Source organism: Perna viridis, chromosome 10 (assembly GCF_037379345.1).
Source record: "Perna viridis isolate PV_CMFRI_1.1 ecotype Kerala chromosome 10, ASM3737934v1, whole genome shotgun sequence".
Taxonomy (NCBI): domain Eukaryota; kingdom Metazoa; phylum Mollusca; class Bivalvia; order Mytilida; family Mytilidae; genus Perna; species Perna viridis.
The window spans coordinates 29,068,430-29,090,785 of record NC_142454.1 but is presented as its reverse complement, the minus strand read 5'-3'; the positions used below and the strand labels follow the sequence as shown (position 1 = coordinate 29,090,785).

The window sequence follows — 22,356 nt, the reverse complement described above, 5'->3', positions numbered from 1 at the left end:
AGGATTGCGCCTAAATACATTGGCTGTATTGTCACGGATAGAAAACCACAGACGATATGTTTCGGTGAAAACGTCAGGGCGTTTAGAGTGAACAACAATAGTTCGATCCTTTAGTCTCTTCTGCAGTTGATGCGTGTATTTTCATTTCACATCACACCGCCTACTGTACACCACAATTCACTAAAAGAATAGGCTTTGATTCGAGGGCCATTTTTCAGTTTCCTGATACATATGCGTAGTAAACGTAAACAAAGAAAGAAGGCATAGACGAAAACACAACGAAGCATCACCGACGTTATTAACATAGGGAAGACTCCAGTTTACATAAAAGAAACTAAATTTATAGCATAAAACGCATCAACGAGAAGTGTGTGCAGAAAACTACAATAAATTATTACTCTTCGTTGAAGGTGAAATCCAGCAAAGAGAAACATTTGTTGTCGTTGATCATAATCGAAAAGGACACTAAAAAGGTTATTTAGGTCATGATGGGTGACGGACGCAAAACCTTTAACAAATTATAACTTTGTTGTATCGATATTTTCGTTATTTCTAGACTGTAAAATGTCAACTTTCGAAACCAATTATCATAATTCTAATTTCCTTGTATTTGTAGTGTTCGTAATTTCAAGGAAGCTGAGACTAGATAGTCCCCAAATTCATGACATACTGCTGATAAATCATTACCAACCATATACTGTAAACTCAGAATTGTTGTACCGTCTTTTCTGCGGTTTCTGTGATCAATCTGTTTTTTTCGCAGATTTGAATTCGCGATAGGTCCTTAAATGGCATTATAATGTTTTTCAAAGAAAAAAAATCACGCCACTTGATATTTGTGTGTTGGGTCTTACCGTGAAAAATAGCGAAACGTTTTACGTTTTACAGTAATCACGTTAAGCGATGGTTCTATTTTCGATGAGTTTATGGTAAACATGAAGCATTTTCCTATGAACCTAAAAGACCAGACATTGAAAACTGACACACACAACAGAAAACATTAAATAACCAAAATAAAGCATACAATGTAACAACATGAACAAACAAAATTAGCAACTCGGAATCCACTTAAAACTGGCACATGGTTCAAGTGCAGCGGTAGGGTAAGCGTTAAGACATTTCCATCATCAAACTAATTAAAATATACCACTATATGATATGATTTTATTTAAATGATAGGCAAAGATTTAGTATAGATTTCATTCTTCTGACAAAAATGCATGATTTTGTTTATTTGGATAATTGCGTGGATGTCATCTCTTATTTTAAAAGAAACTTTTTAATTCACACAGGAGACATGACAAAAAAACAATCATTTTATAAACGTTTATAATAGAGAAAAATATTATGTATATATTCGAGATTAATAACGCTTTTTCATCATGTTAGCGCTAAATAAAGTTAGACAGTTGTATTTGTGTTTACCCAACCACCTAGTTAATATGCATTAATAAAAATCGGACGTAACATTCTATTACTATATATGGCTCTGCGGCGTCATTGGTTCTCAATATCCAAATGGGAACATTGAAAAAGCATATATGTGCTCGAAAAAAAATAATGTATCCTCAGAAATAGCCTGTATATATGATGCGGAGTGGTCCACTGATCTGTGTATGGAAACAATAATCGTGTTTTGTACGTAAGAAGACTGAGGTTCTTCTCGTTTTCTGTTTGCTTTTCATTTTCATTAGGCATACACCCCCGTGGTGAATACACCACTATTTGGCACACAATTTTTTAGGACTTGAAAAAAGGGTACAACGAAAATAGTGGCATTCTGTGAATCGATCTTTCTTTGACACTGGGTTATATTAATAGACAAGCCAGATAGATCTAATTATGACCAAGAGATAGCATGTACGGCTTCTTCTATTTTTACAGGGTTCGGCGACCCGTGACACAGGCATCGACACAAGTGTATGACTTCGATAATAATTAAAAGTATAACTTCTTTTGTCGTACGGATTTTGAAATAAAACAATTTACATGGATAATTTGACACAATACACAGTATACATTACATTATTATATTGGGTGACCCTAGGTGAGTTTAAGGAAGGAGCTTTTCTGGTAAGGAGAGTATCTTTTTATATATAGGTCAGTTAAAACATTTAATTTTAGCAAAAAGATTAACATCATGAGTAAGCTACAGCACGAAACCCGTATGGGTTATGAAATAAAATGATCAAAAACAAATACAAAATATACAGGTTCGTATCATCGTCTTGTCAGGAATAACGTTCTGTTAAAACGGTTGAAATATTTTCATCGAAGAATCGAGATCGGAACAGTTTAAATCTTAGAATATGAATTAAATTTACCGTACGTAATAAGTTCAATATTACATGACAAAACATAATGACATATTTCTTTGTAATGTTCGAACAGTAGAGGTGTCGTCTCACTGTGGATACATGTTATAGTTTAATATTTCTGACGGTGTTGATCATTTTCTTCTCGAAGTGGTTTAAATTGATACAACGTTAAGTACATATTCGTTGGCAAACCAAAACTTTTAATATTTTCAGTCTCAGTTGTAGAATTCATGAAACAAATGCAGAAGGCCCACGCATTTTAACCACTTGATCTATGAATTAAGAAGCAATGACGTAACACGGTCACGTAATCACATGGCTAATTAAAATTTACATGGCTTGGGTCATCGTCGATTTTGAAGCAATGTATCTTCAATTGACGATGTAAGTGACTTCAAGGGGCGTTTTGATTATTTATTTAAGGTGTTATAAATCAAATAAAACAAAAATTGAAAAAAAAATTCTTTTGTGTCACATCTCCATTGTTGTTATGCCTTTTTAATCGATATACAATTGATAAGTGACAAGTCCTTTGTTATTCGTGCCACCATTATGAATATTTGTTTAAAACAGTTTAATAATGTGTTTCTCTTGACATATACCGATATGCCAAACATACATACTGTGTAGAATAAAAGTGTCATTTTGTAAACAATTTCTACTCGACGAATGTTCCTCATTTATGGAATTAAAAATAGACTGCATTAATTCTGTATTTTTTATGTTTAAAAGTGTTAATTGGTTTTACGCAATTCTTTTCTTTATATTTTAAGCTTCTAACAATGCAAATTTATTCGATCTTCATTCAATGTCGATCGTCACGAGTGTATTCGATCTACATTCATTTCGTTCAAACATAGATTATTTTTCTACAACCAACCAATGCAGTAATCATATCATTGATGTATACATTTCCAATATCATCAATCGATGTAATTCATTGTGAGATATTCAGCATATTATGTTTAATCATGTTGTTTGATGTCGGTATTATGAGGTTACTTGACAAAACAAGATCGAATAAATTGGTTAATTTTACTATATTCCATTGTTTTGGAAGGTGGTATATTATGAAGACTATTTGGGACCTTTGATATTTGAGTTGTCCAGGATGATTATCGACGGTAAATTAGAAAATTCATCAGGCGGTCAGTCGGAAGAAAACGAACAAGGAAGAACTAGCAATGTTTCAAATCTTGGGTCAAGTAAAGACTCGATTGAGACTGTTTTACAATCAACTGAATGCAACCAAAATGGAAGAAACGATCCAGATGCTAAACCAAAACAAGTATTAAACTGTATACCACCAGCATATGAACGATATGCATGCTTAGCGTTAGAGGTAATAAAGTAATATCTGAAAACATTCAAAAGATGCAGAAACCTCAGAAATGTCAACTTTTTTCTGAACAATTTGTTGGTTTCCTGAAAAGAAAACGTACTGTTCATGATAGCCAAGCTTTTATAAATGATTTCTTCCATTATATCATTGATACTTTGTCGAAAAGCGTGAATTAAAATCCGTCAAATTCAAATAAATTAAGTGTGATACTTTTACAACAGAGGACGAAAATGAATCAGATAAAAAACGTCTAGATTTTGCGAAAAAGACTGAACTGAACTTGAATTCAAAAATCAAAATAGAACAAAGTGAACTGAAAGAACACTAAAAAAAAAACACTTGTTGAAAAAAACTGAGGCAATTTAAAATTAGGGTTAATATACACTGAAATAGAGGCTGAGTAAAAATAGAAAATAGAAATAGAAATAATAGAGCGAAGATCGCTTTTACGTCTAAATGTAAATACTGAAGAAAGAATTCGAAAGTACCTCGAGGAATAGAGAAACATGATTTCAACAGATATATTCGACTGGATTAAGGTAAGATTATGATTTCGTGCCCCAAAGTGTACAGTTTTAACCGTATAACATTAAGTAAGACTGTTACTAACAGTGACGATGGCGTTAGTTATGACGTTCCTCCTCATAATCATGAATAAATTTTGACTGGCACAAAAAACGGTGGGTTTAAATCACTCTAGGCGTGATCACAACCCCCCTAAAAATATAGCCATTGTGGTAAACGTATTATACAATTAAACATACCGGAAAATCAGTTGATAAAAACTCTGAGTCCCGTGTTAAAACGGAAAAAAAGAAACTGAATATAAATTACACAAATTTACAGGACTACTAACAGTTTTCTAACAAGCCAGCTCCAGACGTCTTTAAACCTACAAAAAGTTATGTCCCCCATCGTATGTGAAACCAATACCAATTCTTCCCATGAGGGGTTTAGAACCACGCTACATCATAAGTCATACAATAATGGCACAAACCATGTCATTCCAAAAATAAACTGCTTTAAAATCAATGATTTTATTTCTATGTAAAGACCATATAATGGAATAAATGTTATTATCAAACAATGCTATCATCAATAATTCGACAACAATATAACCATATCCCTTACGAATGGGCCTTTTCGACGGTCTTGTTAACTTACTGGGTGAGTATCGAGCTTACCGTAAAACAAAGTGATAGAAATACCCGCGCTTATTAATCTTTATCAAGTTTATCTGTATTTAAGAATGAGTTACTTGTATCCGTTTAAACACTTTATGAATGTTTTTAACGAGTTTGTTGTATCGAAAATCTTGATGTAGTAATTTCTCGGTTATATAACGAGTCCTTTCGTTAAAATCCGAAACACTATTACAAATATGAGCAAATCAAAGTAATTATGATATGTAAACACCATATAATAGTAACATGGGGACGTCATCATCTTAAAACGGATAGTTGACAATAGGGATCGAAAAATAAATGATCTCATTTATCGTAGATTTTAGTAGTAAGTTTACCATTATCGATATGAACAGCGTGATCAAGAAACGAACATTCATAAGAAAATTAGAAATAGAAAAATAGCTGATTTTAAGAGGAAAATAATCTACAGTGATCTTTGGATGTTTGGGAAGCCAGTACATAGTTTTATAATTATTTCAATAAAACATTTACGTCAAATAACCATACATCCATTTGCATCTTTATCAGCAGGAACAAAAACAAATTCCTTGCCGAGTTCTTTCAAATCATGTTTTATTCGGGAAATAAGGTTTGGAAGTTGTTTATTAGGAGTAAAGTGCTCCTCAAAATGTTAATTTGGATATATACGTATATTACCTGCAAAAAATACAATACAAAAGCCACCATGAATGTAAAGGCATAATCTCCACATGTTCCCATCTCATCTCCTGCCACGAACAACCACACTTTTAAAAAGTTAGTTCCTTATTACTGATATTTCGAGATTAAACTTTTCCTTACCTCGACAGTTTAGACGCTTTTAAAGCGATTAATCTGGTACGTGCTCCCAATATTTTGTGGAGCCCGGCTGCACATTTACTTACTTTTCTATATTTGTTTGTATGTGCGTATTATTTTGGTTAGTTTATGTTCGTCGCTAAAAAATATAATTAAAAGCTGTGAAAAAAAAACAGGAAATTTGTTCTCGTTTTGTGACAGTGATACTGATTATTATTTATTATGCATTGACATTTAGTACGCCAATACTTCTTGTAATGAGGACTTCTTGCATACAATTTAATTTTGATTCAAGTTTTCGATGGCCTTGGTTCTAGTGCTGATGATCAAAGGTAGCTCTATGAAATACGCGTAAAGCATACCGCAATTTGCGATCATGATGCATCACTTACAGAGATATGTTCGATTACTCTCGGTGTAATTGATTAAATTATAATTACTTTTTCAAATGTATGATTAAATTAAATTAATGATTACAGCATTTCGGAAAGATCTGGTTTGGAGAATTTCGCTGTATTTACAAAATGTATTTATTTTACTAGACATCCAAGGAAATGCATACAACATGTCATGGCTATTTTGATTTGATTTTAATGTACTTCAACTTACTTGAAATAGCAGGTAAAAGAGCAACATTTTTATGATAGTCAACCATTGACGTGAATATCTAAAAAAATGCAGTGAGATAATAATAAAATATATTCTTATTATATTAATTTACATCAGCAGCATGATTTTGTTGGTTCTGTTCGTATGTTGCTGGTCAAGTTTGAAGTGTCACTGCTCTTGATCGATAAGAAATTTCTCTTTAGAAAAAAATCATAAAATTGTGGTAAAAGGTAAAAACTCTCTTGATGTCATTTACCTGTCTATACTAACGGCATTGGTCATCATTATTTGTCAAAGCAATTATTCTTAACATTGATCATGACATAGAGTTTATAAAATATGATATAAAATAATATAGCACTTTGGAGTTGACCTTATATATCTGTTTTCCTTTTGGTTCAATATAATAGCGTCCTATAAAAAGTGCATTGTTCGACACCTTCCTATATGCATAATCCAGACAAAACATTATTGTCAAAGCTGAAAGTAATATTACATAATAGTTTAAGGATTACATTTAAAAAACCTTATCCTATGTACTTTTTTAAACTCAAATTCTAAAAATTAACCATGGCTTAGACAAAGGTTCACAAACGTTTTGGAAATGAGCATAACTTAGTAGCGAATACTAGTGACCACAATTTATAAAATCGAAATTAACGATATTAGCTAAATACATTTGAAATATTAAATTCTTTAAAAACAAAAGCCATCATGACGCAATCATTCAAGTTTATATACAATACATATGCATTAAAAAATGACTTGCATTTTTTTAAGTTTTACCTGTATTGATTACTTAGCCGTGTGGAATATGACAAACGAAGGCCATTTAAACACATTTGACATGTAATTTGATATGAGTACATATTCACGGACAAACAAAATTTTTATATAGTTTTCATCTGTTGTTATTATTAATTAGTTGTCTTGTGCGCAATATAGGTACAGAAAATCCTTTCTTAATCGAATACTGAAAAAGTCGAAAACCATCCTCAACCAGATACTTTTAAAAATATTGTTTTATATTATTTGAAATGAATTTGAAACTGCCTTTTATGTTCCTCATCATGGATATATATGGTGTATCCAACTGCACCATAACAACCGATTTGTTGAATCGGAAAAAAACTACCCCCAACCATCACACAAAAGGACGATTCTGAGTCTCTGAATCTACAAAATGCCAAATTGTGAAAGCTTAAGACGGATTGGGTCCACGTACACATTGTAGATAATAGAATAATGTACAATAACATATATCACTGACGACAAGAAGAAAAAAACAACAGAAAAAAGCACTAATAAATAAAACCGTAAGTGACATCTGGTGCCTGAAAAAGATATTCTTGTCCTGCTTCACCAGCAGCACATTTTAAATAATAAGAAAAACAAAACCACTATAAAGAGGATAAAATCCGGTTACAGTTCTCATGCGGTCTGTCAATTCTGAGTTGAGCACATTGAAGTGTATGGAAAAGACCAGTAATGTTTTAGGCACAATGGAAATAACGTAATATCTGTTCCGTTACATGAGAAATAACGTTAAAACATGTAACATATGTGTTTAAAGAAAAAAACAATCTTTGTTGCCAACTTGGCTCTTTCATTCTCTGAATATAGCTCCTTTAAAATTTATCTTCATCGGTCATCGGTCACTATACACAAGAAAACACCGGTTGTACTAGTCATTGTTTTTGTCAATTCGCGTTCTGCGACTTTTCATATCAAGGTTTTGATTTGTACTACACTAGACTTTAAATAATACACATGTACAACAATGGTATTCTGTTAATTGTCATAACAATCGCTCTAAACATAATTGTCAGCACTGCCTATGGGAGGATGAATTTATTGTCGCATGTCGGTTGTGAAGAAATTTACTACGTTATTTTCTCCACAGAAATGTTTTGTATTACTTTTAGTAAGATCATTATTTTTATTTCTTCTGTTACTACTTATACTTTTATTGCTACTTTTATTATCAATTTTAGTCAATAAAAGCGTCTACATCAATTGGTATACATTTATATTGACACATTTTAAACTGTTAATACAATTGACTAAATATACTTAATGGAATGAAGAACATGTTCACTCGATATTTCCGTATGGTATGGTTCTCGTTTTTTAATACAACAAAAGAGATACCAGAAACAATGTTAAATTTAACAATATTTCCATGCAGTGTATACTGAAATAATCGTTTAGCAGACATAGAAAATTTGTCATATTCAATCTGGATTTCTGGGATATCAAAACGAAGCTCAGTAATTTGAAATTATGCCCCTAATCAGATGTAATGGCTAACTTGATTTTCCACAGAATGCGATACTATTAGCAAATAAGACTTATCCAGTCTTTTTGGCATCGTACACTGGATGTACTCTCGTACTTTTTGCAGTGAAAATACAGATAACTAAATCAGGCTGATTTCACAGTATAAGGTTAAACTGAAACGTGAGTTTCCGATATCATACGGTATAGGGTTAATGACACACTACATATACGGCGTCAGCCACGACAACAATGACGAAAATTGTAGAAATATGCGGTGCAAAGACACTCGTGTACGGACGCCTTTTCAGTTTTAATAAATCCTTCTTTGAGATCACCCCTGTATTTAGTTCTACCTGTATTCGTATTTGACAATGTACAAATTTTAGTTTGACTCTCGTTTCCGAAAAAGGTCCTTATATAATATGTCTGCTATAGATATGGTTTGATATCAAAATAGTACGTACTTGTCATAGACTTCACAAGATAGACGTAATGTCTGATAATGAATGAAACCCTTGACACGATTTAGTTTCAAAACGGATATAGGCATCAACATCATTAATATTATATTTTTTTCCGCACTTGAATAGCATTGACCGAATTTATTTATCTTGTTACCCAGTCACAATTTTCAGTGGTATGGCTGGAAATTAGTGAATATTGCTATCTCTCTGCACCTCGCTATGCAAAACATATACATGTGCAAACAACTAAATGACATGAATTTTCATAATAATTTTGTACACAAGATAACCATCATCTGTGTGTTTTCCATAAATTTAATTGACCATAGTTTGTTACTTTTTTTGTCTTTGGTTTGGCATTTTCGAATGTTTTGAATTAATCAGTGGGTACGAGTTTATCCCCGTTTCAGTTACCACTTAAGTGAATAGACAGTAAACAAAAGGTATGCTGTGGTTTTATAAATTGAAGTTAGTTCAATATCATATCAAGAGTACACAAAAAAACCTTGTTACATGTCTATGAGCCGTGCAAAACAATGTTCAACCTTGCAACTCAACTTTTTATCGTTGGTTATGAAATTTGCCCCCCCCCCCCCAAATTTTAAAGTCTGTTTGATCATTTAACCATTTTTTTTTTATTTTTGTTAATTTTGTTATTGTATTTTTTGTGTTTGGTCCACTAAAATTGGTCAATATAGATCTTCAGAAAATAATGAATACTTAATATTCATTCTCATCCCTTTTAAAATATGTATTCTCACTAGACAGGATATGCACCGCCTATACGCCTTTTGCATAAAGCGTGTTGGTAATGTGTGGCTATCACAGAGGCACAAAATTACAAAAATCATTTTATTAATGAAAAAAAGTAACAAAAGGAAATTGTTTTTAGACCGAAATATTAAATCACTCTGTAATGAATATTAAAGACAATATATTATATTATATATAACCGAAGTTTATTAAATTTATATCTTGTACACTATTAATTTACAAGGTGGAAAATCTTTTCTTGTCGCAGCTTTGCTCGTGTTTTTGCTGAATCTTTATACCTTCATCATTTGATTGCATTTGTTTGCAAAAAATGGCTTTATGCTCCAGATCAAAATACAGTACTGTTTTTTTCCGTTTTACTATCAGGGTTCAAGCAATATTTTGAGTTACTAGTATCTCCTAGAATGATGGTTTGAGAAACATTTCGATATCCAGACATTTTTTCTTCACAGCTGCCATCTGAACTTGATGGACACGGAGTAAGGTAAATATTACTACTATCTGTAGCTGGAGTACACAATTCTTTTTTAAAACAAGTTTTTGGGCTCGAGTTTATAGAATTTGGTATTTGGTCCAAATCATCATCTTTTATTTCCTCATATTGATTTGTTTCGAGGACCCCTGATAATTGATCTGGTTCACTTCGGATGTTTTTGTAACATAAGTTCTTTTGTCTGACAACGAGTTGTTACTATTACAAGGAAACACACAACATTTGGTGTTAAGATGGATATTAATATCATATTTGAAGACAAATGCTGGTTTTTCTTCCCTACAATAACTATAAGTATAAAGCATTTTAATCGGGGTTTTATTACCAATGCAATAAGCAATCATAGATTTCAGTAAAAAAGGGAACAATAAAATCGTAATTTAGAAAGATATTATCTATATTGTTGAATGAATTCTAAGACAAACTGAATTGAGAATTTTAAAGCGTTTCCATTCATTCCGATTGTTTCATTTTTGTCCGAACTCTAATAATAATAAGATAATATAGCCTATATAATTTTCCATCTCTTCATTCAGAAAAGTCATAATATAAATCACATGTAAGTGCATTATTAAAGCAACATCAGTTTTTGTACCTTTTCTAACCTACCTGTCGCTAATGTACCTCCTGTTACTTTTGTAGCTATTACAGTTGTAGTGTTAATATGATTTAAGTCGATTCTAGTCGAAAATTGAGTATTACCTCGGCCTGTAAATATCAATGAAGGGGTTAAATTCAAATGGAAAATGGAAATAAAACTATGAAAGTTAAGTTCTATTTATATGTACCATAGAATACAAAGTGATTTGCTACATTAAAAATTGAGATCAATACTAAATACAATGGCTTTACTCTAAAACGTCTTTGACAAAAAGTACAAAGCATTAATGGAAAAGTTCTATGAAGTCGTAGTCGTTAATTCAACCAATCAATTCTGTTATTTAACATAATATATTTTTACATTCTCCAACGTTTTGATCATAATGATGTATTTTTTTGTCTTAGTCTAACAAAAATGCACTTTTGTGTAAAACGGGAAGGCCGTGTACGCTTTTAAAAGATTTCGAGTAATTTTTGTTTTTTTGTTTTTTTTTGTGTTTTTTTTAATCTTATACGTCTGTGTTGCTTATATGTCTGGCATTACTTTTGACAATCTATTCCCTTACCCCTGTTCAATGCTGCAGCTGCATATCTGCGCACAATTATCACCAAAAGTCCTTGATGGGCACAATTTACACAATTCTCCCTTAACCGAAGTAAAGCCAATAGGAAATTCTATATTAATACCGAATAACAAAAGTTATTTGTGTTTTTTTTTTCATTTTGCTTCATTAAAAGATTGATCCAAGGTTACATCGCCATCATCATTTTTATTTTAGTTTGTAGCTTCTTAAATGCAAACTAGAAAGCCTTTACTTTTTTTAAATGTCAGATAGGAGTGGGAGTAACCAAGGGAACCAAAACTCAAGCAGACAAAAAATGTAATTCAGAGACAGACAACAAAGAAAATAAAGTAAGCAATATAGTACATACAAAGTGACTAAAGTTAATGAGCAACTCGGAAACTAAAACTAAAAACTGCTTTTCTAGAAACACCCGTTGGGTTGCACATAAAATGTCAACCCCGGGGTAGAAGAAAGAGGAAAGTAAAACTATGACACGTTTAACAAATCAGTTTTCATGGTGTATATAGATGTAACGTAATGATTCACGAGTTCATGATGACATCCATAAAACTTCTTTAATCGTGTAACCCTGTTACAGAAGCCTAGTTGTAAAACGTTTGGCGCGATACAAAATGTCTACGTAGTTACGACAAGCGCTTGCATAACGGATGAGTTACGATATGAAAACTCCATACGCAGGTGGTAAAGGAATGTTGCCACAAATGAAAGGAATGGTGACGATACGGGATTAAAAGCCATCGCGTTTGTCCTATAGTTTGGTCAATTGTTTTCCTTTACCATCGATTTGTAAGTGTAGGTCAAGTTTGCGGCTGACTTCACAGTGGCTGTAGTATCCTTTATCTCAGAAATACAGATTTTATAAATTGCATTTTGTTTAAGTTCTTTAAAATATGATTTTTGTTCTGTTTCTTTTTTTTTTCTGTAAAACATTTAAGCATTTTACTGTATATAACGAAAATGATAATAAAGCAGGTAAATGAATATAGAAACGTTAACTCATCTTCCATCTTCCGCCTAAATAAAACAAAACGCTTTTAAGGAATTATATATATAGTTATTGGTTAACTTTGATGACTCTTAACTGTACTTTATGTTACCCATTGTCATTGTTGGTTAATTAATTAATGTTAATATAATAGACGCAATATATGTCTTTCACAAGCATGTTAAAGTCGAAATGTCAGTATAATTTGGATTGGTATTATTTTACCGCGGCATTCATGTTGTTTTCTTTCATGGTTGTCACAACAATAATGTTGAAAGTATTCGATAGTTCCTGAAGATGAGGAGTACCTGAAATTGAACCAAATTTTATATCGATATCACATTTACAGCGAAATCATCCGATTGAGTGTTAATCAATAATCTTAATTTGGTATAGGCAAAGCTTCCACAAACTTCCAGTATTAGCACTATACAACGAAAATGTTACCATGCTGTCGTAAGTAAGAGATGTTTACACCATTGTCTGCTTTCACGACTTAAGTACGTCTGATTATTGCATTTTTTAGCGATAAATGTCATGTTTAATCTTAAAAAAAGGATAAAAATGAAAAGTTATGAATTATTGATTTCCTTACTTTATTTTTCTTCTGCAAACACCAGCTGATTGATATATCTTCATTGTTGGAAGAGGAATTATGAAAAAAAATCATCAAACCATGCAATGACAGTAAAATGCCCATTGATGTTAATTCTAATAAGGGCAAATGCTAACAGGAGGAAGTACAGAATTGATGAATAAATCACCTGATGCAAAATTATAGTTTCAATGAACGGAAATTATGTACACTAAATGTAATTCAGTTTATATTGAAACAAAAACTCAATACGGGAAGTTTATAAAAGATGCGTCATGTTTTATACAATTGTATGTCCAATGTTTGTAATCTAATTACAATGTTTGTTTATCTTATTGAAAATGATTTTTATTTTTATTTATTTATTATTTACAAACGCCTGGCCTTTGTCATGATGTAATGAGATCTTTATGATGTATGTTTAGTTTATTTAATCATTGATCGACTTAAAACTTAGTGAAAGTTAGCTTTTCGGTTCAATAGATTCGTAGTTATTATAGACACCTTTTGACACATAAGGCTTTAACAAAACACTGCATAAACAACTGTTCAAACATTTATATCTTTACATACCTAAGTGGTTTATGTTATTACTACTAAGATACATATTTTCAGCTGTTTTGTTTTCTGTTGAGTTGACAATAAACAACAAATGATTCCTCGCCTATTAGATGTAACAATAATCATATTCCATGTAAGTATGTTTAAAGAATACGAATCAAGTAAACATTTATTAAGTTATGATACATGTAGTTAATATTCGTCAAAATACAATGTTTATATTACTATCGGTTTAATGATGGTTTTTGTTTCTTTTCTAAACTAAACAAAATCACTTCGGGTTTTCACATCAAAATATCAGGTTATTTATTAGATGAATTTGACGATATTGTTCTACTTTACATATAATTGTCATACAACTTTTAAAAAAATACCGAGTTCTATATAATGTTTAAATTTATTTTAAAATGTAAATAGACTGTATTAAAGACTTTCCTACACTTTCATTATGTTCATTATGGGAAGTTGTACTTTGTGTTTTAACAGAGAAAATAACTTCGACTTATTTAAATTCTTTAGCTAGACTGGCTTTGTTTGATTTGGTCGAATGCCAAATGAACATGAACATTATCTAACTAATAACACCTACGAGTGAAAGGAAGCGTGACAGTCTACGGACCTTTTGCGTTCAAGATTTATTAAAATAAACTTTACCATTTGATTGACTGCGAACAGTTGAGAGCAACATGTATTGCATTTTGTGCACATATGACCTTCCCCTTCCAATAAAAAAAACAAGCTATAAAGCCAAAAACTTTACAAAGTTATTGTTTGGGTATGACTTGATTTGATTGTCATCAAACGAGTCGTCAAACTCGTACATAATGGTAAAACCAAATCGTAAATTTCTAAAACGTTTTTGTTTTGTTAAACTCCACTGCTGAATTTGCAGTTTAACTGAAAAAGTCATACAAGATCACACACATCGATAGCTTTTTTGCTCACTTAAGGTATTTTAAGTATTATATTTTTTTTTTTCATTTCAGTTAATCCAACTATCAACAAATGAGTATACTTATGATTTGCAGTGTCCTCATACCTCTCACTGGAAGTACAAAGGTGTTGCTTATTGTAACATTTCTGACAACTACTTCTGTTTATTTGATGCAAATGATAATGTATATCAACAGGGATGTAGAACGGATGGACTGGAACAGCAAAGACAAGGTAGAAATCTTTTCCAACTTTACCAAACGTTTTTTTTTGGAAATACAATTGGACAGATTTGTATTTGATATACATGTAAAAGTATATCATCTTGACTTCTATAAATCTTCATGATATCCTATCATTTTTTGCAGTTCATAAATGCACAATTACAATTTATTCATACTAGCACTTACGGCTGCATCTTTGAGTCATTTTAAATCTCTGACTCATCCATCACCTGGACAGACTACTACTAGTCGCCCCAAGCTTTTACTAAGAATTTAACTCTGTTTGTAAGACTCCTGAAGAACGATATTCTGTAGGGCCTTCAGAATACCATTTATAAAATAAAAACAAAAAAAATAGTATTCGGGAATCTTCTTTTTATATATTTTTCAACCATCTATACCTTTCAGGAAATAAGATTGTTATAAGAGGAGGGCTAGATAAAGCTCAGTGTGAGAACGACAAGTTTCAACCTTTTAAGTTTTTGACAAATAGAAATGATGACTGCGTCTTCTTAAAATCAATATGTAACGAAGAAGGACAAATTGTACACAGCGACGGAAATTCGTTTTTAAACAGATTGTGCAAATGTGACTTTGTTAGAGGTTATGTATTCGTGGTGAGTCCCTCAAGAACTTGTTTTTGTGATCCAAATATCGAAGATTGTTCATGCTTTAAAATGCAATGCCCGGAAGATCAGTTTCTGTTTCCTGGTAAGTTTTTCCACAGTATGCTTCAATTTTTAATTCATTGGATTTCATGTTGCTAATAAGATGTTACTTCTTTAAAGCATAGCACAGCTTAGCAGACTTTTAAACATTATTATGGGCATTATTTTTGTATCAAGATACGCAAAATTTGATAACTACCAATATGGCAATGATACGTTCTTCTAAAGTTCTTTTTTCTATGATAGTATTTCCGTTTTAGGTAGGTAATTATTTTAAGGACCAATTTTCGATTATGAAATATATTCAAAACGTCATAAGTTTTGAATTAATAGCTACAAAATTCTAAAAGTGGGGGACAACTTCCCATTCAATATACTTAATTCAAATTTGAATTTCGAGTGACTTGTTTTAACCATATTACAAGAAAGTCATGTGCTGGACTGTGTTACGTTATCATATTTTATTTATACATAATTACTACTAATGTAAAAATCTTAATTACTCCTATTTTTTAAGCATATTTTGCCCCGGTGAGATATTGGATATACTTTATTTTTTTACACTAACGATCGGATTCATTGACATTTTTTCACCTCTGCAAGCCATAAACAAGGCGAAAAATGTTGGTTTTTGGATAGATGAAAGTTTGTTCTCCAATTTTCACTAATATGATATTTTTTTGCCATCATAGTTGATATCGGCTTCTGAGGCGAAAGCTCACGAGCGTTTTCCAAAAGACTTGAAATGAATTAGAAGGAATTGAAGATAGGGTGCTCTAGTACAATCGTTGTTAAACTGTATAAAAGGGCATGCACTTTATTTTGAATATATTATATAAAATGTATCATAATCCCACCTACATGTACGTTTTGTGATTTAGTACATGAAATCTTCATAGCATAAACAAAAATGTCTTTCTTATTTAGTATATAATTTTAGTGTATAATTTACTAAGAAAAAAAATAATGTAGTATCAAAACGTTTTGTATTTTTTATAGATTATAAATGTCGGGCATCTAATTTTTTGAAGAAAGAAAAAATTGAGTGTATATACAGTTCAGTATCGAGGTAAGGTAAATGACAATCTCAAATTAAAATGAAGTAAGTCTTTGGAAACTTGCGAGGACAAAGACGGGACGTATGGAAAGAAGAAGAAGCCTACTCTAACGGTGCGCCTGGTCCATATTCCAGTTTTGTGGAATCCGAGTTGCTCATTTGCTTTTTTAGCTGTGTGTGTATAATTTTAGTTACTTTGTGTTCTTTGCTAGTGTGCCTGTTTTCCATGTCTTGTCTTTGTCCCTGGATTGCACTCTTTTGATTTTCGCTATAACCTTGGTTCCCTTGATTTCTCTTACAAACAATATAATATGATAAACAATACACACAACAATGGCCACATCATATTTCCACATTGCTTTATTGATTTAATGAGAATCCGATGTATCAGATTTTATTCCATTGAACAATATTTAATTTCTCAAATTCAAAGGACGTAACCTCAATTGGGCCATAGGGCCACGTCTAGCCACATTCCTATACTACCTTTTAGTGCCAGTTAGTGGCATGAAAATTGTTAATACGCGAACCGCGTAAAAAAGATGACGTTAAAATGCCATAAAGACGAATATGATCTAGTACGCTGAAAACTTACATGGCCGACAGTACTCCGTGAGTTTGGTTTTGGGTACTTTAACTCAAACAAGAGAAAGATATACTATTCCTTGGAAGAACCAAGGAAATTATACATGCTTAATCTAATAATATTGTACTCTTTTCTTTTGTATATTCACTAAACAAAAACCGTAAATACGTCTTTGAGTATAGTGAATTATGCACACGATGTGAAAATTAGGTATATATGCCAATATTCTGAAATTTAAGTAACTCAAAATATATTTATGGTCCCAGTTCCAATACAATTACAGGTAATCTGAATGTTGTTAAAGACCGTGAGTTGAAAACATTTCATTAAAAAGGAACCAGGTATCGAGTCCCAGCCACAATCAATTAGAGTAAATGTCGTTATTGAAAGAACTCAGCAAGAAATCTGATTTTGTTTCTGTTGATAAAGCTGCTAATACTATCATTTTTATTTGTCGTATATTTTATATTAAAATTCTACAAAACGAAATAATAAAGTCATTGACATTCCAACTGATTACATATTCAGAAAGTGAAAATGTGAACAAAGATAAACTCGTCGCTACATCCTTACAAGCTGAATCTAGTAGCATGGAAGTCTCTATTATGAACTGGTTTCCCAAACTTCATAAATCGCCGCATAAATGTAGATTCGTTTCCTCTTCAAGTCAATTCTTTACATTTAGACTTTCTTTTTTCTTATTAGTGCGCTCAATACCGTAAAAGTCCTATTATAATTTTGTGTTACAAAGCTTATAAAAATAGTTGAATTAACTTTAAAAAAAAAACTTGCTTGAAGTGCTTAATAAATTACAGACCGTGTGGGATCTTCCAAATCTTTTAAAAGTTTTGATTGTTTTTTTTTTACTTTATACAGTACAATTCCTCATTATTTCCAAAACAGAAAACAAACAAAAAATCACATATCTTATCAAATGGTCGTTTATTAAATCGGGATGTTAATATATTTGTTCGATTTTTTCATATTATTTTTTTGTAACAACAAACATAAAAATTACGTTAATTAGACTTTTGTTGGTATTCTTACGCACTCGAATTCCTTTTAGACAACAATTTCGTTCGTTTTTTTTTTTAAATTTACATATGACTAAACAATCGTTAGATAAATGGCAAAAACATTATACTACTATTAAAAGCCGAGACATATTGGGCTTCCTGTCGATGCCAGTATATACAAATTTTCTTCTTCCTGCATACATGTATTAAAGAAGCTTGTACTTGAACAAAAACAACACAAATTAGGATATTTGCTTCAACGAGGTAGCACAAGTGGCCAAAACATTATAAAAATGCTTAATTTTGTTTTTGTTTTGTTTTTGTTTGGGGGGGGGGAGGTAATGAATTGATTTTAACATTTTACTGCAGTAAGAATCACAATATTAAAACTTGTGACCAGTTTTTGTCAGACGTGTCACCAGTCTTAATACTGTTATTAGTACCACAATGCAAATGACTTACGACGTCAAAGTGCGTCATAACATATTACTTTATCTTAAACCAATCATACTGCCTGTTCACGCCGATTTTAGACTTAATGTGCCATGCAATTATGGGTTTGTTTTCCAATGTTTATATATAAGATGGAAAATTGTTAACCTATAGCAGATGCCTAGATATTGACTCCAAACAATTTAAATTCTTAATTGATTCAAGACAAACTCGAAGAGAAAATGTAATTACCCGAATTTTCATCCTATATATTTCGTAATGTATTCGAATAAATAAATTAACTGATCCTCTATGGTCTTGTTTACCTCGATAAACTGTTAAAGAAGAGATATCGATGAAGTAAACTTTGTACCGTGTCTTTTGTTAACTAGTATATGTATAAAAAATGTTTTTTTGTTGTTCTTGTAAACAATTCAAAAGTAAATCATGATTCTATTTGGCTTTTAACAATGACATTTGAAAAAAAAAAAACACAAATAAATATTTTCAAAAGCACGATATTGAGCAGACAGCGCACCGAACAAGGTTAACAATGCTTTGGCATAAACAATAAAGAGACAATTCATATTGTCATTGGTCGTATTGTGACGTTTAAAGTTTCAATGAAAAACATATTGGCCACTCCCTGGAACCGGAAGCAAGTAGAAGCACATGGTCAATAATTACATTCACAATTATTTTGTAGTTGTTCTGCAATTAAAATAAAATGTAGAAAAGGATATTAAAAACAAAACTTAGTAATGTTTGCATACTAATATATATACGAATTAATCATAAAAACGTGATCAGTGCAGTTAAATGTGCTATCATGATCAGTAGTTTTTAATCTTTAACGCTTCTTTGTTCAAGAAGACTGTCGTTTTAGAACGCCAAATAAAGTCAAGGATATTAATGCTTTATAACACACTTTTACATTCATTTGTTGTTTTTTTTTTAATGTTTTAAATCAAAATTTTCGGGAATTACCTCCCTCATTTCTTAGATTATTTCGTCATTTTGAAACAGGGTAGATGACGATACATCGACGCATCCAATGTTAAAAGACAAGAGGGATCCCGATGATGATATATTTACCTATCGTAGGTTTACATTAAAACTAGATATCCTTTTGTAAGCATGGAATATCTTATATATAATATACGTCATTTTTCTCTGTACTTAGGTCAATATCATTTCTGTGCAAGACGGTCCTTACTGTTGTATAGTTATATTTATCATCAGAAAATCACCTTGTTGAAGCATGGGGATTGGATACATGTACTAACAAATGTGCGATAAAATTCCAAAAATCCATTACCACGTCAAAAGCGCGGGAAATTCAATTTCCCTGGTTATAAATAGCGAGTAATTAGTTGAGAAAATGAAATTAACTTTTTTTTTTCATGAACATGTAACAGGTTAGTTTTGATATTTATGACTTGCACAATAACATGGTTTCCTCTGATGGAATAACCACTATAGTTGTTTATGTAGAGCGTTTAATTGACTCATTTACTACTCTTAAGAATTGTGTTTGCTTTAAATATTTACATTGAACGTTTTACACTAATATCAGTTTCCATTATACTATATCAACATTAGCAAATTAACGGCAATCGACACCCTCCTGTCATGCTATAATCAGTGATGAACAGTAAAGGGCTTAAACATTTAAGTTCTGAAAGAATATGTATGAAAGAGACACAAAGCAATGTTACTTCATTTGGTTAAAACTAAACTAGTTATAACTACCGTGATGCTTAATGACGTTTTTTTTAGGTCCATGATACCGCACATTGCATGCGAAACTAACAACAAGCTTTCACTCAATTCGGAAAAGGTATCAGACAGATCTGACGATATGGGTCAGTGAAGTGAATTCAAATCGAAAAAAGCTCTAAACTGGTTTAAAATTGAAATATGCAATTCAAAAACAAATAAAAAAAAATGTTTAAAGTATCTTGAACCGGTACCCTTAGGTATTTAAAAAAAAATGGACAACCGTTTGCCCCTTTTAAGCCATCGTCATTTTTTGAATCATTTTACAAAGATAAGAAAAACGTATATATGCGCTGCTCGGTTTTAGGCTGTGTTTAAATCGGCGGGTTTTTATAGAAAAGCAGAGGACGCTTACCCTACCGGTTTACCAGGTCCATGCTCCCAGTTTTTAGTGGAGTAAGAGTTGCTCATTTGCTTTTGTTACTTTGTATGTATGATTTTAGTTACTTCATGTTCTTTGTAGTGTATGTCTGTTTTCCATGTCTGGACTTTGTCCCTGGATTACATTCATTTGGTTACCGCTATAACCTTGGTTCCCTTGATTATTCTTAAGCTCATATTAGGTATAAACTAAATAATATATATATGTATATCTATAAAATCATTTTAGAGGTACCAGAAGGATTACTTAATGAATTACTTGATAGTACAAAAGGGTTCACAATAGTAACATTCATTTTCATTACCATATGTAAGTTGTAAGAAATGTATTTGGATTCATACTTATACATAGTTCGTCGTAACATTTGTCATTTTGCCATTTGTTTTGCATTCGGAAAATGCACGTACTTCTAACAAAAAAATGATTTTTTTTTAATTATTTGAAAATAGTCTACAATGATTCCAACGAAAAAAGATAATGAAATTATTACGCTTTATTATTTCTACAATATAATCAGTTTCGCAATAACACAAAATTTAATTATTATGTATCATATTGATTTATAAATGTATTCGGAAGTAGAAATTTAAATATAAATCTTCGGTTTATAATATTTTAACATTAATCTTAGAAAAGTTGAATGATGTTTCATATCTTTGCACCAAAAATACACACATCTTTAATTCAAATATACCGACAAAACAATGGTTATTGACATCAACAAGATAAAGTATTGATAAAACAACCGAATACATCAGTTGATATATTTCAAGTTTAAGAAGTAAAACACTTTTTACTTAAAATTTAAACAAATACTTTATACATATCTTGTGTGTACAAAAAGTTTTATTCTCCATGTTCCGTCGTCAAGTATTTTGCTGAAACACTTTTGGAATTAAATGAATATGACTCGTCGCATTGATTTATGCATCAAATTGATCAAAGTGTCTATAAGTGTGTCTGTTCTTCAAATATAAATTTTGTCCTCGTAAATGTATAGTATTACCATAAAAATTGAATAGCCAAACAATAAAAACAAAAACGAAACGAAATCTAAACAACACTTACAAAAGCCAATGGACGAATGGACTAGGTCTATTGCCTCCTTTTATAATTGATTGCATAACAAAAGGTTGTTTGGTTACAGGGGATAAAAAACACAGATCTTCAGGTTGGAAAGATTTATTGTTGAAATGTGCCCTATCATTGACTTATTCAACAGTTACTTCTATACAGCGTTTTACTGCTAAATACAAATAAAACTATCTATATACCAGAAATCACTTTAAAACAAAAAATATAAACATGATATTGCATAAATAAAAGAGAGTGGGTGAAATTATCATTAGTTTTAACTCAATCTTCCCTGTTTTAACAGATATGTCCCGGCAGAAAGGGGAAAGGGATATGGAAAAAGATGATTCTGAAGTTTAGTGTGATGAACATGAATGGAAAATATGTGAAATGTGTGAAAAAAAAATAAAACATAGAAGCATAAAGTATCGAACTAAACTTTCGTTGCAATGGATGCAATATGGCTAGATACAGCATTTAATCAAACATCTTAAAAACACATTTATTTTTTATCGTATTTGCTGTCTTTTAATTGGTCAAAAGTTTTTACTTTTATTTTCAATGTTGTCAATTTTTATGGGGACATGTCCACACTTGCCGGAACTACATTTT

At 31.4% G+C, this 22,356-nt stretch overlaps 3 protein-coding genes across 7 annotated transcripts in view; 1 reads left to right on the top strand and 2 right to left on the bottom strand.

Annotated features, from left to right (window-relative positions):
* The window catches only part of LOC148605274 (uncharacterized), a 70,843-nt gene that overhangs the window by 15,949 nt on the left and 32,538 nt on the right, over positions 1–22,356 (bottom strand). The gene's annotated exons all lie outside the window — the stretch shown is intronic.
* Positions 9,898–13,176, bottom strand: LOC148605277 (uncharacterized). Of its 3 annotated transcripts, XM_088548498.1 has the most exons (5): positions 13,033–13,176; positions 12,663–12,745; positions 11,432–11,540; positions 10,875–10,973; positions 9,898–10,544 (listed from the first exon to the last, which is right to left on the bottom strand). In XM_088548498.1, the coding sequence occupies exons 2-5, from the start codon at positions 12,687–12,689 to the stop codon at positions 10,411–10,413; spliced, it is 369 nt and encodes a 122-aa protein (XP_088404624.1). In that variant the 5' UTR covers positions 12,690–12,745; positions 13,033–13,176; the 3' UTR covers positions 9,898–10,410. The 3 variants fall into 3 exon arrangements, with proteins under 3 accessions (XP_088404624.1, XP_088404625.1, XP_088404626.1); XM_088548499.1 differs by lacking the exon at positions 11,432–11,540; XM_088548500.1 differs by lacking the exon at positions 9,898–10,544 and having other exon boundaries at positions 10,874–10,973.
* LOC148605276 (uncharacterized) lies at positions 13,573–22,295 on the top strand. 2 transcript variants are annotated; one of them, XM_088548493.1, is made up of 6 exons: positions 13,573–13,726; positions 14,580–14,760; positions 15,159–15,461; positions 16,418–16,487; positions 19,536–19,609; positions 20,899–22,295. In XM_088548493.1, the coding sequence occupies exons 1-6, from the start codon at positions 13,685–13,687 to the stop codon at positions 20,988–20,990; spliced, it is 762 nt and encodes a 253-aa protein (XP_088404619.1). In that variant the 5' UTR covers positions 13,573–13,684; the 3' UTR covers positions 20,991–22,295. The 2 variants fall into 2 exon arrangements, with proteins under 2 accessions (XP_088404619.1, XP_088404620.1); XM_088548494.1 differs by lacking the exon at positions 19,536–19,609.